The following is a 12,870-nucleotide window of genomic DNA, read 5'->3' as shown; positions in this document are numbered from 1 at the left end:
AAATATGATAAGATTAAAATATCTCATCTCTCTCTCGCTCAGTCTCTTCCATCCCCTCCTTGGAACCAATCACCCCTATGAGCTAAATTCAAATTAATTCTTTTAAATGTGACTAATTTATTTGTGAACATATAAACTGATATAAAACACGATAATTAATTAGGTGAGGTTTGTGCCTTCTGCCTCTTGGATGAATAAGGTACAAAAGAACACTAAGCACAAACAGGATTATCCATTTATTCATGATCGGGTCCCAAAGACAGAATTCAAAATTTCACATTAATAATGATACATTTCAGTATATGTTAAATATTGGCTCAAGAGTACTGGTTGAAATCTGGACTTTTCTTGGGCGATTATGCTTCATTGGTGTTAATTTTGCTGGTAACGGTGCTGGTGCCAATACATGTTCTAATTTGCGAACTTCAGCTATGGCAGCGGTTTTAGAAACTGCAGTGAAATTTAGATAAATTAACTTCCCACTAGAATCAAAATGGAAAATCTTGTAAGATAAAACTCAACACATTTTTTAACTGTAAAATATCTATAACTATGCTTTTTTCTAAAAATATTTTATAAAGATTTTTTTGTTACATGTGGACACATATTTTATAAAGTTTGAAGACACATTTTTACCTAATAAAAAAATATACAAACGGAATGACAAATAATGTATTTCAAAAAAAAAAAGACAAATAATGCATATCAGCCCACTAATTATTTTGAGCTGAAATGGAAAAAAAGGGTAAACAAACCCTTATTATTATTTTTTGTAAAACACATAAAAATTTTTGTTCACATCAAGAACTCAATAAAATGTTACATTAAAACTGAAATGTTGTAAAGATTACATAAAAATCTTAATCAGAAAACCATGTTTTTTATTTATTTACACTTATTAAATTTTAATCCTCTAATGTACCAAAAAATCTTGTAGTACATATTTATTTTACTCGCTTAGTAATTTTCTTGTCTTTATTTACGCTTTTTGTTGGTCAATTATTTAAGCTCAATATTTCAAACTTGTAAGCATTTTTTGGGACGTTCAAAAAAAGCATTTTTTGGGTCCAAGTAAGCAAATTGACTACCTTGTGGGCTTGAGGGAGCAGCAGCACTTGGTGGAATAGTTGGGTCCTTTGGTACAAGCATAGCGGGACCTGCCAATCCCATAGTAAGTTAGACAATCCCAAAAATAAAATAAAAAAATTTACAAGTTTTCTTTTAATAAGATAAAATATTAGGTTGATTATAAAATACTACCAAAGCAATTAATTGAATAAATGAATCACCTGGAGCAGGTAAAGGAGAACCCGAGGCTGCAATGTACACAAAAACTCTATTAAATATTTACATATCCAATTATTTCATTTACCAAAAAGAAAAATGTGAAAAAGGGTCAAAATTTATCGCCATTTAGTAATGAATTATTAATTTGTACCTTTACACTGTGAAGGCATTCCATTAACGTTACACGCTTGTGGAAGGAAGAGTGCAAGAGCTCTATTAATTGGTAGTGGCAATGGAACATTGGCTGTTACAAGCAGGCAAGCACACTGCATGTTAGTGCCCATCAAAGACTTGAACGCATCACAGCAAGTAGCTGATGGCACTAAGCCATTGTTGTTGGTGCTTCCAGTGATGTAGTTGGCGCAGGGTGTGAAATTGGTGATCATAGAGGTTGTGCAGGGTGTGCTAATCTGCCCTGTGACAGTGACCAAATTAATTACTAATGTGGCTGATAATAGCATCATAATCACCAGTGTCATTTGAAAAGGATTGAGGTGTCCCATTTGTGATTGGAGAATAGGTGTTTTGCTAGAAGATTAATGATGTCAGTCACAGGATGGTGATGGGTTTGACAAACAATGATTATAGGATGTGATTATATATTTGCAGGGGGAGACAACATTCAGGGGGAGAGAACAGGTAGATTTGAAATATGAGAGGAGTTCAACTACCTTAACCAACGTTTCTATTTCAACAATCTTGATTACTTGAATTTAGTATTAGTTTGGTAGGGTTGGCTGGAACAAGGCTTTTTACACATGGGAACAAGTTTTTGTAATGATTCAACATATACTATTTTATCTTTGAATACTTGGTACTACTAGTGCAAATAGATATTAACATTCACGTTAAGACAAAACAAAACAAATGAAGCGAAACTCTTGTTATAAATTGAGGTGAAAATTTGTTAATGTTTCATTCAACTAATATCGTGTATAGGTTAAAGTGTTAAACCCTTCCGGCAACTATGAAAATTATTTTCTTTAGAAAACTAAGCTAAAAAAAAGTATGTTGAGTAAATGTCCAATTTTTTTTTCATGTGTTTTCATGGGAGTTTTCCTTTTATCTAATTGGCATCCTACAATGTAAAATACATCATCTAAATAATCCTTTAATCAATGGAACAATCTAGAATCAGAGAAGTAACAACAAAAACAACCAAACAAAAATCAGCCACTTGGGCTCGCTACCATATCCAAATATATAATAAATCTGGAAATGGTTCATTTGCATATATGGTGGTAATGCAGAACATATTGCATAATAGGTCGATGTCTTTAAGAAATGGTTAGCTTTTAATTAGAGGGGGTAGGCAACGTACACTTTCTTGTCCTTTTTCAGAACATGTTTTTATATAACTTATCCTTCAGTGCCTTAATTTCCATTCTCAATCAGACATCAGTCGATTAGTATCTGTAGCAAGCAAATTCATCCACATTAGAACTCAAAGTCTCTAACCTTGAGAATTCTAATCTGTGAAAAAACTCAAACATTAGATACAACTAATGGCATTTAGAGGGTTTGTTGTGTGTCTAGTTATGGTCATGGTGGCCACAATGTGGACTCAAAATGCAGCACAATCAGGTTGCACCAGTGCACTCACTAGCTTGAGCCCTTGCCTCAATTACATAACGGGAAGTTCATCATCCCCATCAACTTCATGCTGCTCGCAGCTCTCAAGTGTTGTTCAATCTTCACCGCAGTGCCTCTGCTCCCTCCTTAATGGTGGAGGTTCCTCTTTTGGAATCACAATGAATCAAACTCTTGCTCTGTCTCTCCCTGGCACTTGTAAAGTGCAAACTCCACCTGTTAGCCAGTGCAACGGTAAGAGAATCAAAACATGTAATTGATTTTATGAAGAGAAGCTAGTGTTAGTAACTTCTTCGTACCATAATTGATTATGATAAAAGAGAAACAGGTACAAAATCAATTGTGAAGAGAAACTTCTATCAGTAGCTTCTTCGAGCCAAAATTGATTCTTGAGAAAAGAGAAATTGATCCAAATATGTCATCGTAGTTTCCCTGTTAAGGTTTTTTAAATCACAAGTTGAAAAGAAATAAAAAAGTAGCATGAATGAGCAAATTAGTATAATTTTTTGCTGTGGATGTAGCTGGGAATGGACCAACAACTCCTTCAACTGCTACTGTGGGCTCTCCAATTGGTTCTCCATCTGATTCTTCAGCTGAATCACCTCAAGGCTCAATCACACCTTCTGCTTCAAACTTCCCCTCAGGTATAGAAAAATAGATATGAAAATTAAAATTCTGATGTAAACTTGTCCTAAGTTGAGCACACTAAGTTAAAATTAATCAATGTTCAATAATTAAATAAAGGCTTAATTGCAACTTTGGTCCCCGACGTTTACCAATGCCACGATTTTGGTCCCCCACCTAATTTAATTATATGGATGGTCCTCGACGTTGTAGGCCGTGTGCAACGTTAGTCCTACCGTTTATTTCTTAATGGAGGAGGCTTACGTGGACGTCCAGTTGGAGAGAGAAAGGAGGTATGAGGAGAGAGGGAAGCACGTGAGTATCACGTGACCCTTATCTGAACCCATTATACCCAAACCCCTGACCTCCCTGGAACGAAGAAGGTAACGCGATTTAGATCCCTAGGGTTTCAGATTTGGGTATAATGGGTTCATATAAGGTTCACGTGATACTCACGTGCTCCCCTCTCTCCTCAGATCTCCTTTTTCTCTCCAACTAGACGTCCACGTAAGCCTCCTCCATTAAGAAATAAACGGTAGGACTAACGTTGCACGCAGCCTACAACGTCGGGGACCATCTATGTAATTAAATTAGGTGGGGGACCAAAATCGTGGCATTGGTAAACGTCGGGGACCAAAGTTGTAATTAAGCCTTAAATAAATTTGGTGATGTACGAATATTTTATTGTAAGAATGTGATACTCGAACTCACACTTGAATTCTCAACAATTTGGTCAATTGCAGGCACAGGACCAAAAAATGTCCCATCAACAGAAAGTGGCTCATCTGATGGAAGCAATATTAAAGTCCCCTTTCACTTGGTGCTCTGTGTTCTTGCCATTGTGTCTTTGGTCACCAAGTTTTGATTTTGAGCCTTCAGAGATTTGAGTGCTGACATTTTATTTAGAGCTTTCTTTGTCATAGAAGATATCTGTATGCATTTATTACTTGTTCAATAGAGGAGTTTGATATGAAGTTACTTGTTCAAGCTGGGATACTATTTTTTTTTTTCAGTACAAATTAGCTAAACTACTTTGTTATCAGTTGTAATATAAAAGGAAACTAATTGGTCAGGCATGGGAATGCAATTGGTCTGTCATAGAACCAAAATAAAAGTATAAAAGCACAGTACTGCTTAATTTTTTGTGAGTGAACTTGAAAAACGGTGAGTTTGTATCATGTGTGAAGGTACAATCAAGCAACAGATTTAGTATGTTTTATTAAGTTTCTGAGGGGGATTAAGAATGTAAAATAAAAAGAGACAGTGTTTGTAAGTAATACCCAGTCTCAATCTTCAGATGGGACAGAGTAGGTTAATAAAAATTAGACTGATGATAGAAGAGTTTGAGAGAGCAGAAAGAACATTTATCTAGATAGATGGTTCACTTCAGCAGCTGCAAAAAATCAAAATCTCAAGTCAAGCGGAAATGTATGAGCCTGTGATTAGAAGGAAGAAGAAGACAATATATTGATAATAGCAATCAGTAGCAGCATCCTTGTTACGGAGTTAAAGCTGAAGTGAGAAAACCACGTTGAGATGAGAGGTGAAGTTGAGACCGAAGCATAAGCATTTAGTCCCACATTGAGGAAGCCTTAGAGTGAAGAGGGTAGAGTCTGCTATAAGAAAGAAGGTAGGTTTCTACATATTTACATGTGCAGGTCAATAGATAAATCCATTGTTGTCTGTTTGATTTTATATTTTTTCCTCAGTGAGTTCTTATCTAACTAGATAGGAAACTTGATAGGAAAGAATTTACTGAGTTGATTTATAATTCAAACTGTACGGCCTTTTCCAATTACAGTTTCAAATTGTATTCTTTTTTTGAGTCTTTGAAATTGTTCAAAAATTTATATTTGGGCCTGGGGTAAATAAGTCCAATTGTAGCTATTTTGTATTTTTTTTATATTTTTTTTCGAACAATATTTTGTTTATAATCTTAATAATATATTTATATTATTATCGTAAAAATTGTATGCTTTCTCTTATGAAATGTAATATTCTGAATAAGTTTCCTACGTGAGACTTGCATCTATGCAAAAACAAACGTGCAACTAATAAACAAAGGTTAATAATTCAAACCAATGGCCGGAAATAACAAGTTGTCCACTCCACAAATATGCTGGATTGGCAATCTATATCTTTGTATGTTTTATTTCTTTGGAACTGAAGTGCACAATGTATAATCGGGTATTAAATGAGTAATGACTTTTCTACTTTGCTTGCACATATCGATCCAATATATGCCCCCATTTGACAGCATAATTAAGTTCTTAACACGTTGTTTTAGGCTAATGCGGTGCTTCCATTGCACATTTTCCATATAGGTGCTTGGCTATGGTGCTTCCAACATTCAGCTAAGTGAATCATCTTGCTAATAATACGACACTTCGGTTCATTGGTCCCCCTTATGGTGCTCTGATTATATTATAAAATATAAAAAAATTAGAGGAATTTTATATGCTTTCAAAAATCTCAAACTAATTAATCAGCCATAACTCAGGAATACTCACCTAGGATATTCTTTTCCTTACTGTTATTGTTGCTCTTATCACTACAAACAAACAAGGAAGTAAAACAATTATTTCTGTGTTGTATTTTCGATCTATTTGTATGAGATACACACGGGTTGAAAATGAATGATTAGTGTTAGTACTGCATATTGATATTACTCCCTTGTTCCTAATTATAAGAGACTTAATATGAAAAATTGTGCTTATGAAAAAAAATATTAAATGTGTCTAATTAGTGGATTGTTTTAAAAAAAAATGTAAACATTCTTCCATATATACCCTTTGTCATTTTCTCTCACTAGTAACAATTGCATTAATGATAGGTGGTAACTAGAATTTTGGAAATGAAAACACATAATTAATGTAAGGGGTATATATGGAAGAGTATAATATTTTTTGCTAAATTATTGTAAAGGTCTTATATTTAGGAACATGAAAAATATAAAACTAGATCTTGTAATTAGGAACGGAAGGAGTAACATTCAAACTAACACCACTTTCGATGAGGAGAAGAACCTCCATAATGCTGTTGTGTTCATGAGCTTGAAAATGATGTATTTTCTTGTTGTTTCCAAAACAAAATAAAAAGCAGCATAGTCCTAACATTTTTTTGATATACTGTGGATATACGTAAGTATGTACTTAATTTATGTGGTTGATATAATCTCTAACAGCAGTGTTATCCACACACAAAAAGAAGAAATAAAAACAATCAAAGAAAGAACCAACACTATCAACATGCAATTGAAATCATTGTATCATACCTTGCGTTCAACTGAAATTCCTAGCACTAAGGTGTCCATGTAGTGTCGAACCAAACTGAACCCAAGAAACCCGACTATTTTTTATTGAATGGGCCGGTTCGGTTGTGAGCTTGGTCAGTTCAATTCTATGAGTTCATGTGGGTTTGGGTAGTTAATTTCGGATTTGATTGAAGCCCAAATGAACTGACCGAAGTAACTATATTTTAAAAAACTAACCCAACCAAGTTCTTATAGGGAGAGTCCCAGAAAAAAAAAACCTCACATTACAAGAAGATGGACCACCAAACAAATTCTTCAAACTCAAGAGGAAGAGGGGTCATACTCATGTCTATCGTCATGATTATTGCTAAGCAGTGGATTCTTCACTAGTTAATTCTCTGGTTCGTTCCTCACTTCAAAGTTCTTAAAGTGTTCCACATATATTTGATGTGTGTATTAAGGTGAGGAGGAACTCTTAAAGCTTTTTTTTTTTACAAGGGAATCAAACAACTCTTTGTTGTCTATTAAATGTTTTTGAGCGTTTGTCAACTTTGAGATGATCGTTGCTCACTAGTTTGCCCAAAGTAGTGAAGCACAAAGTACTAGGCAGATACAATGGACAATGTTTTCTTCTTTGGTGAAATAACTATGTTGATTTGGGAAGACTAGCTTCTATGTCCCTTGAAACTTGAAACTGTTAGGAAATAACACAGCTGAAGAAGTATGATAAAACACCACATAATCCCAGTACATCCATACTCTCCAAAGTAAATATTTGAACTACATCTCACAATACTCTAAAACAAGAGTATAAGAAAAAAAGAAAACACAAATATAAACTTATAGTGTTTTCATGTGTTACATCTTTGATGTTTTGGTGTGTGTTGAAACAAGGAGCCTAAGATCCCTATATATAACCTTGGACTCTCTCATTCCTCACTAATCTAAGTGATGTGAGACTTCTCAAAGATGCATAACTTGATCTTTTTTCTCCTTCATTAGCAATGTGAGACTTACATTGCAATCAACCCCAACAATCTCCACCTTGATTGTAATGGCCTTCAGTCTTCATTGTCTACACCGACAATCACTGTCTTCACCGACAAACATAATTCTCATTGTCTATTAAATGTTGGCTTTCTCCGGAAGTTCATCAGCCATCGACATAACCACGTACCTTGCATCAAGGCCAACTAATGCTCGCACGCTATCACCACACACCTTGCATCTATATCAACCAATGCACGTGTGCCATACTTCTTCAGCACCTTTCGCAATACCACACAAAGTAATATCCATCGAACTGGAAGCTCTGATACCGCTGTTAGGAAATAACACAGCTGAAGAAGTAAAATAAACCCAGAAGAACAATCAACAACATAAGAATATAACGTGGAAACTCCAAAACCGGAGAAAAACCACGGTCGTTGTCAAAACCGACAACCAGAGAATAAACATTATGTGAAAATTGTTACAACACATGGACTTTACTCTCAACCACCCCATGACCCCAGTACACCCACACTCTTCAAAGTAAATATTTGAACTACATCTCACAATACTCTAAAACAAGAGTATAAGAGAAAAAAAAAACACAAATATAAACTTAAAGTGTTTTCAGGTGCTACATCTTTGGTGTTTTGATGTGTGTTGAAACAAGAAGCCTAAGATCCCTATATATAACCTTGGACTCTCTCATCCCTCACTAATCTAAGCGATGTGAGACTTCTCCAAGATGCATAACTTGATCTTTTTTCTCCTTCATTAGCAATGTGAGACTTACATTACAATCAACCCCAACAGAAATCATTTAAGAATTCCAACTTCATGTGAAGCTTTCCTTGATAATGTTTCAGAACTAGACGCTTTTTTGCAAATACTTAGGATGAACCCGTAGGATTTGTAAGAATCTTAGTATAATATGGACTTGGTTTTGTTGTGATTATTGTTTCAAGCAGTGGATTCTTCACTAGTTAATTCACTGGTTCATTACTTACTTGAAATTTCTTAAGGTGTTCCTCATATATTTTCTTTGAAAGATGTGACTTTTGAGGTGAGGAGGAACCGAGGATCTCTTCAAGCTTTGCTTTTCACAAAGATATCAAACAACTCTACGTTGTTTAGTAAATGTTCTTAACCGTTTGTCAACTTTGAGACGATTGTTGCTCAGTAGTTTGCCCAAAATAGATTCGCACAAAGTAGCTTAGGCAAGAACAACGTACAATGTTTTCTTCTTTGGTGAAAGACTATGTTGATTTGGGAAGACTAGCTTCTATGCCCCTTGAAAGCATTTCAGAATTCCGACTTCATGTGTAGCTTTCCTTGATAACATCGTACTAGGCCTTGATCCTGGTGCCAAGTGTTGGAAGATAGCATTCTTCAATATAATTGTGTCATATTTTACAATTTTACAAGGTAAAAATCTTTCACGGGAAGAAATATTTTACATAAAAATCGTTCGTCTTAAAACCTATAAAAAATAAATTGTCACATAATTTAAATACATTTTTCATAGTTGTAGAAATTACAAGGTAAAAATCTCTTAGGAAAAGAAATATTTTACATGAAAATTCGTTATGCTTAAAACTTATAAAAAATAAATGGCTTAAATATGTTTTAGGTCCCTCTAAAATAGGGGTCCTTTGGTTAAGGCCCCTACAATTTTTTTTGGGTGGAATAAGCCCCTAATGTGAAAATAATATATAGTGATAAGCTCATGCCGTGAGGTTCTGTTTAATTTCTGATGATTCTGCAAACGGAGCAGACGTGGATTTTATTTTGAAAAAAATTATTCAATTAAAAAGGGTGTCACGTAAGTAAATTAGGGTTGAAAAAATTAAAAATAAGATATAAACCAAAGTAAAAAACCAAGTACGTTTGAGGATTTTACTTGGGTTTTTTACTTTGGGTTTTTATTTTTTTTATTTTTTGAACCCTAATTTACTTACGTGGCACCCTAATAATTTTCACAAAATATAATCCACGCCAGCGCCGTTTGTAGAATCATCAAAAATTAAAAGGAACCTCACGACAGGGGCTTATCACTATATATTATTTTCACATTAGGGGCTTATTCCACCAAAAAAAATTTGTAGGGGCCTTAACCAAAGGACCCCTATTTTAGAGGGACCTCCAACATATTTAAGCCAAAATAAATTGTCATATAATTTAAATACATTTTTTTATAATTTTAAAATAATTTAAGAGTAAATATAAATAAAATTATGGAAATTTAATTGTGGAATTATATCATACTGAGCTTAGAAAAGAATTGTAGGGGCCTTAACCAAATGGCCCCTATTTTAGAGGGACCTCCAACATATTTAAGCCAAAATAAATTGACATATAATTTAAATACATTTTTTTATAATTTTAAAATAATTTAAGAGTAAATATAAATAAAATTATGAAATTATATCATACTGAGCTTAGAAAAGAATTAATGTGAATATACACAAAGTTACAATTATGTAAGTTTAACGGGTATAAGACTAATTAATATATATATATTATATATATAAAAGAGTGAATCATTGGCTTTCTATCATAGAAATAACTATGATATCAAGTCACGACCACGCCTTATCATGATGTGATGTTGCTAAGTATATAAAGGATAATTTTCAAATGAAATGACCGATGTGAGACTTCCATAAGCAAAAAGTCCAATGCGCATCTATTTTATAATTATCTTCAGCTTTTCCTTTACTATTAGTAATATTACAAAGAAGCAAAGAATAATTAAAGTTGATGTTGGAAATAAGTGGTTGTCCACAAGTATACTGGCAATTCATATCTTTGAATTTTGTTTCTGCTTTTCTACTATGCTACAAGTTCAGCTCTTAGGTTTTTTTAAATCACAAGTTGAAAAGAAAAATAGAAATAGCATGAATGAATTAGGTAATTAGTATAATTTGTTTTTGTGCTATGGATATTTTTAGCTGGGAATAGACCAACAACTCCTTCAACTGCTCATGTGGGCTCTCTAGTTGGTTCTCCATCTGATTCTTTAACTCAATCACCTCAAGGTTTAAATATTACACCTTCTGCTTCATACTTCCAATCAGGTAAAAAGCACCTTGAGTCATTGACTATGTATAATGAACTCAGGAAAAACAGACAAAGAAGAGAACTTTTGATTTAAACTCCTAAGTTGAGCACACTAAATTAAAATTCATACAAATTTTTGTGCTATCAATTTTTTTATATCTTCAAATATGTCATTTATTGATTCCCTTAATAGTTGTTGTATACACAAGGATCTCTCTTAACAGAATATCATTGCTAGTAGTCATGGAGAAGGTTAGCAGATGAATTACACATAGGATTTTTTTTGTTTGTTTTCTCCAGAGGGAGGATTGGTACCAATGGAAGGAGTTTCAGATGATGAAGAACAAGTATTAAGGGAGGATTGGTACCAATGGAAGGAGTTTCAGATGATGAAGCCATGATAAGAGACGAGAATTTTTTTTTGCTGTTAAGCAAGGATGGCTCTAAAAACCATAAAGAGGCAAAATATAATCAAATTGCTTGCTTTTCATTCATGTGATGTGTATATGTTATATACATAAAAAATGGAATCTTTAGTGTTATATTACAATTAATACTATTGATCACCAATTTGAATATTGTATCAGAAATTCAAATATGTAGAGCTGCAGTTAGGAGCAATCTGTGGAGGCACTTGAGCAGCTGTTTCTTTGACCATAGGAGAGAATAATGGATATAGTTAATAACCATTATTGCCTTGACTTTTACTTGCTATTATTTGTCTGTATTAGTACAAGGGGTAGAATTACACATAGGATACAATGCAGAAACTGATTTAATAGAAGTAAGGAACAGTGTGGTCAATTGCAGGCGCAGGATCAAAAAAGTGTCCATCAGCATATATAGGGTGGTTCATATGATGGAAGCAGTATTAAAGTCCTCTTCCACTTGGTGTTGTGAATTCTTGCCATTGTGTCTTTGTTCACCAAGTTTTGATTTTGAGCCTTCAGAGACTAGAATGCTGAAATTTTATTGAGAGCTTTCTTTGCCATAGAGTATATCTGTACGCAAGTGTTATAAATAAGGGATATTCAATGGAGGAATTTGATATATGAAGCTACTTATTGAAGCTGATGAATTATTTATTATTTACAATCTTCATGAATGAAAAATTGAGTATAATTTGCACATGCAAAATTCAATACTTTCTTCCTTGCAACTTAGCTACACAACTTGTGTCATTTGTCGAATCCTTGAAATTTGAATGGCTTAAAGGGTCCAAAGGTCCCTGAGATTACAAATGGAATCAAATCCAGGACTTAGAAATTTTTTTCATCAAATTGGGTCCCTAAATTTTTTTTTTAATTCAATTAAGGCCAAATGTTGCCACAGCTCAATTTTGTCCTAGTCACATTTGTTAGAGTAATAGAGTTATTCAACTCTCTAAAATGGTTCTAGAATGTAACAGCTCATCCCCTTCTAGAATAGGACAACTCATAACCTTCCAAAATAGGGACAGCTCATCCTCTGCTACTACTATATATGTAGTGCTATTCTCATTGTAGAACTTTACCTTTAATTTCTGAGTACAATATAATCTCATCCTCTCTTCTCTCTCTTCTCCCTTCTCTCTCTTCTCTATCCCTTCTCTGTTTTCTAATATGGTATCCAGAGCTTGATCTGATCCATCCATGGCCGCTGAAGCACTTGCTAGTGATGGAGTGAATCCATTAAATTCCTCCTCAATTTTCACCTCTACTTACTATCAAACTTCATGAGAAAAACTTTGGTCCCTGGAAGCAGCAGATTGAAGGCATTCTTCGTGGTCGCCGACTTCACAAATATGTTGTGAATCCTCAAATTCCAGAGAAATATCTCTCTGATGAAGATCGCACTGCTGGTACAGTTAACCCACTGTATCTCACCTGGGAGGAACAAGATTCGTTGCTCTTCACCTGGCTCCTCTCAACTCTTTCTGATTCTCTACACGCTGTTGTTCTTACTTGCACCCAATCCTGGCAGGTGTGGGATGAGCTGCATCAGTACTTCTATGAACAATCCAAAGCCCAATTGTCTATTCTTCGATCTGACCTGAAGCATGTCCAGAAGGAAAATCGCACGATGTC

General features: G+C 34.3%; 2 protein-coding genes across 3 annotated transcripts; one reads left to right on the top strand and one right to left on the bottom strand.

Moving 5' to 3' along the window:
- Positions 1-213: 213 nt before the first annotated feature.
- Positions 214-1,894, bottom strand: LOC130718134 (non-specific lipid transfer protein GPI-anchored 16-like). 2 transcript variants are annotated; one of them, XM_057568620.1, is made up of 4 exons: positions 1,439-1,894; positions 1,261-1,316; positions 1,089-1,157; positions 214-450 (listed from the first exon to the last, which is right to left on the bottom strand). In XM_057568620.1, the coding sequence occupies exons 1-4, from the start codon at positions 1,788-1,790 to the stop codon at positions 430-432; spliced, it is 498 nt and encodes a 165-aa protein (XP_057424603.1). In that variant the 5' UTR covers positions 1,791-1,894; the 3' UTR covers positions 214-429. The 2 variants fall into 2 exon arrangements, with proteins under 2 accessions (XP_057424603.1, XP_057424602.1); XM_057568619.1 differs by having other exon boundaries at positions 1,290-1,316; positions 1,439-1,880.
- Positions 1,895-2,539: 645 nt separating this feature from the next.
- On the top strand, positions 2,540-4,498 carry LOC130721456 (non-specific lipid transfer protein GPI-anchored 5-like). The gene is made up of 3 exons (XM_057572250.1): positions 2,540-3,111; positions 3,399-3,521; positions 4,245-4,498. The coding sequence occupies exons 1-3, from the start codon at positions 2,793-2,795 to the stop codon at positions 4,364-4,366; spliced, it is 564 nt and encodes a 187-aa protein (XP_057428233.1). The 5' UTR covers positions 2,540-2,792; the 3' UTR covers positions 4,367-4,498.
- The last annotated feature ends 8,372 nt before the right edge of the window (positions 4,499-12,870 follow it).

Source organism: Lotus japonicus, chromosome 5 (genome assembly GCF_012489685.1).
Source record: "Lotus japonicus ecotype B-129 chromosome 5, LjGifu_v1.2".
NCBI classification, from domain to species: Eukaryota; Viridiplantae; Streptophyta; class Magnoliopsida; order Fabales; family Fabaceae; genus Lotus; species Lotus japonicus.
The sequence above is the reverse complement of the archived record's forward strand: the minus strand, read 5'-3'. Positions and strand labels throughout refer to the sequence as shown.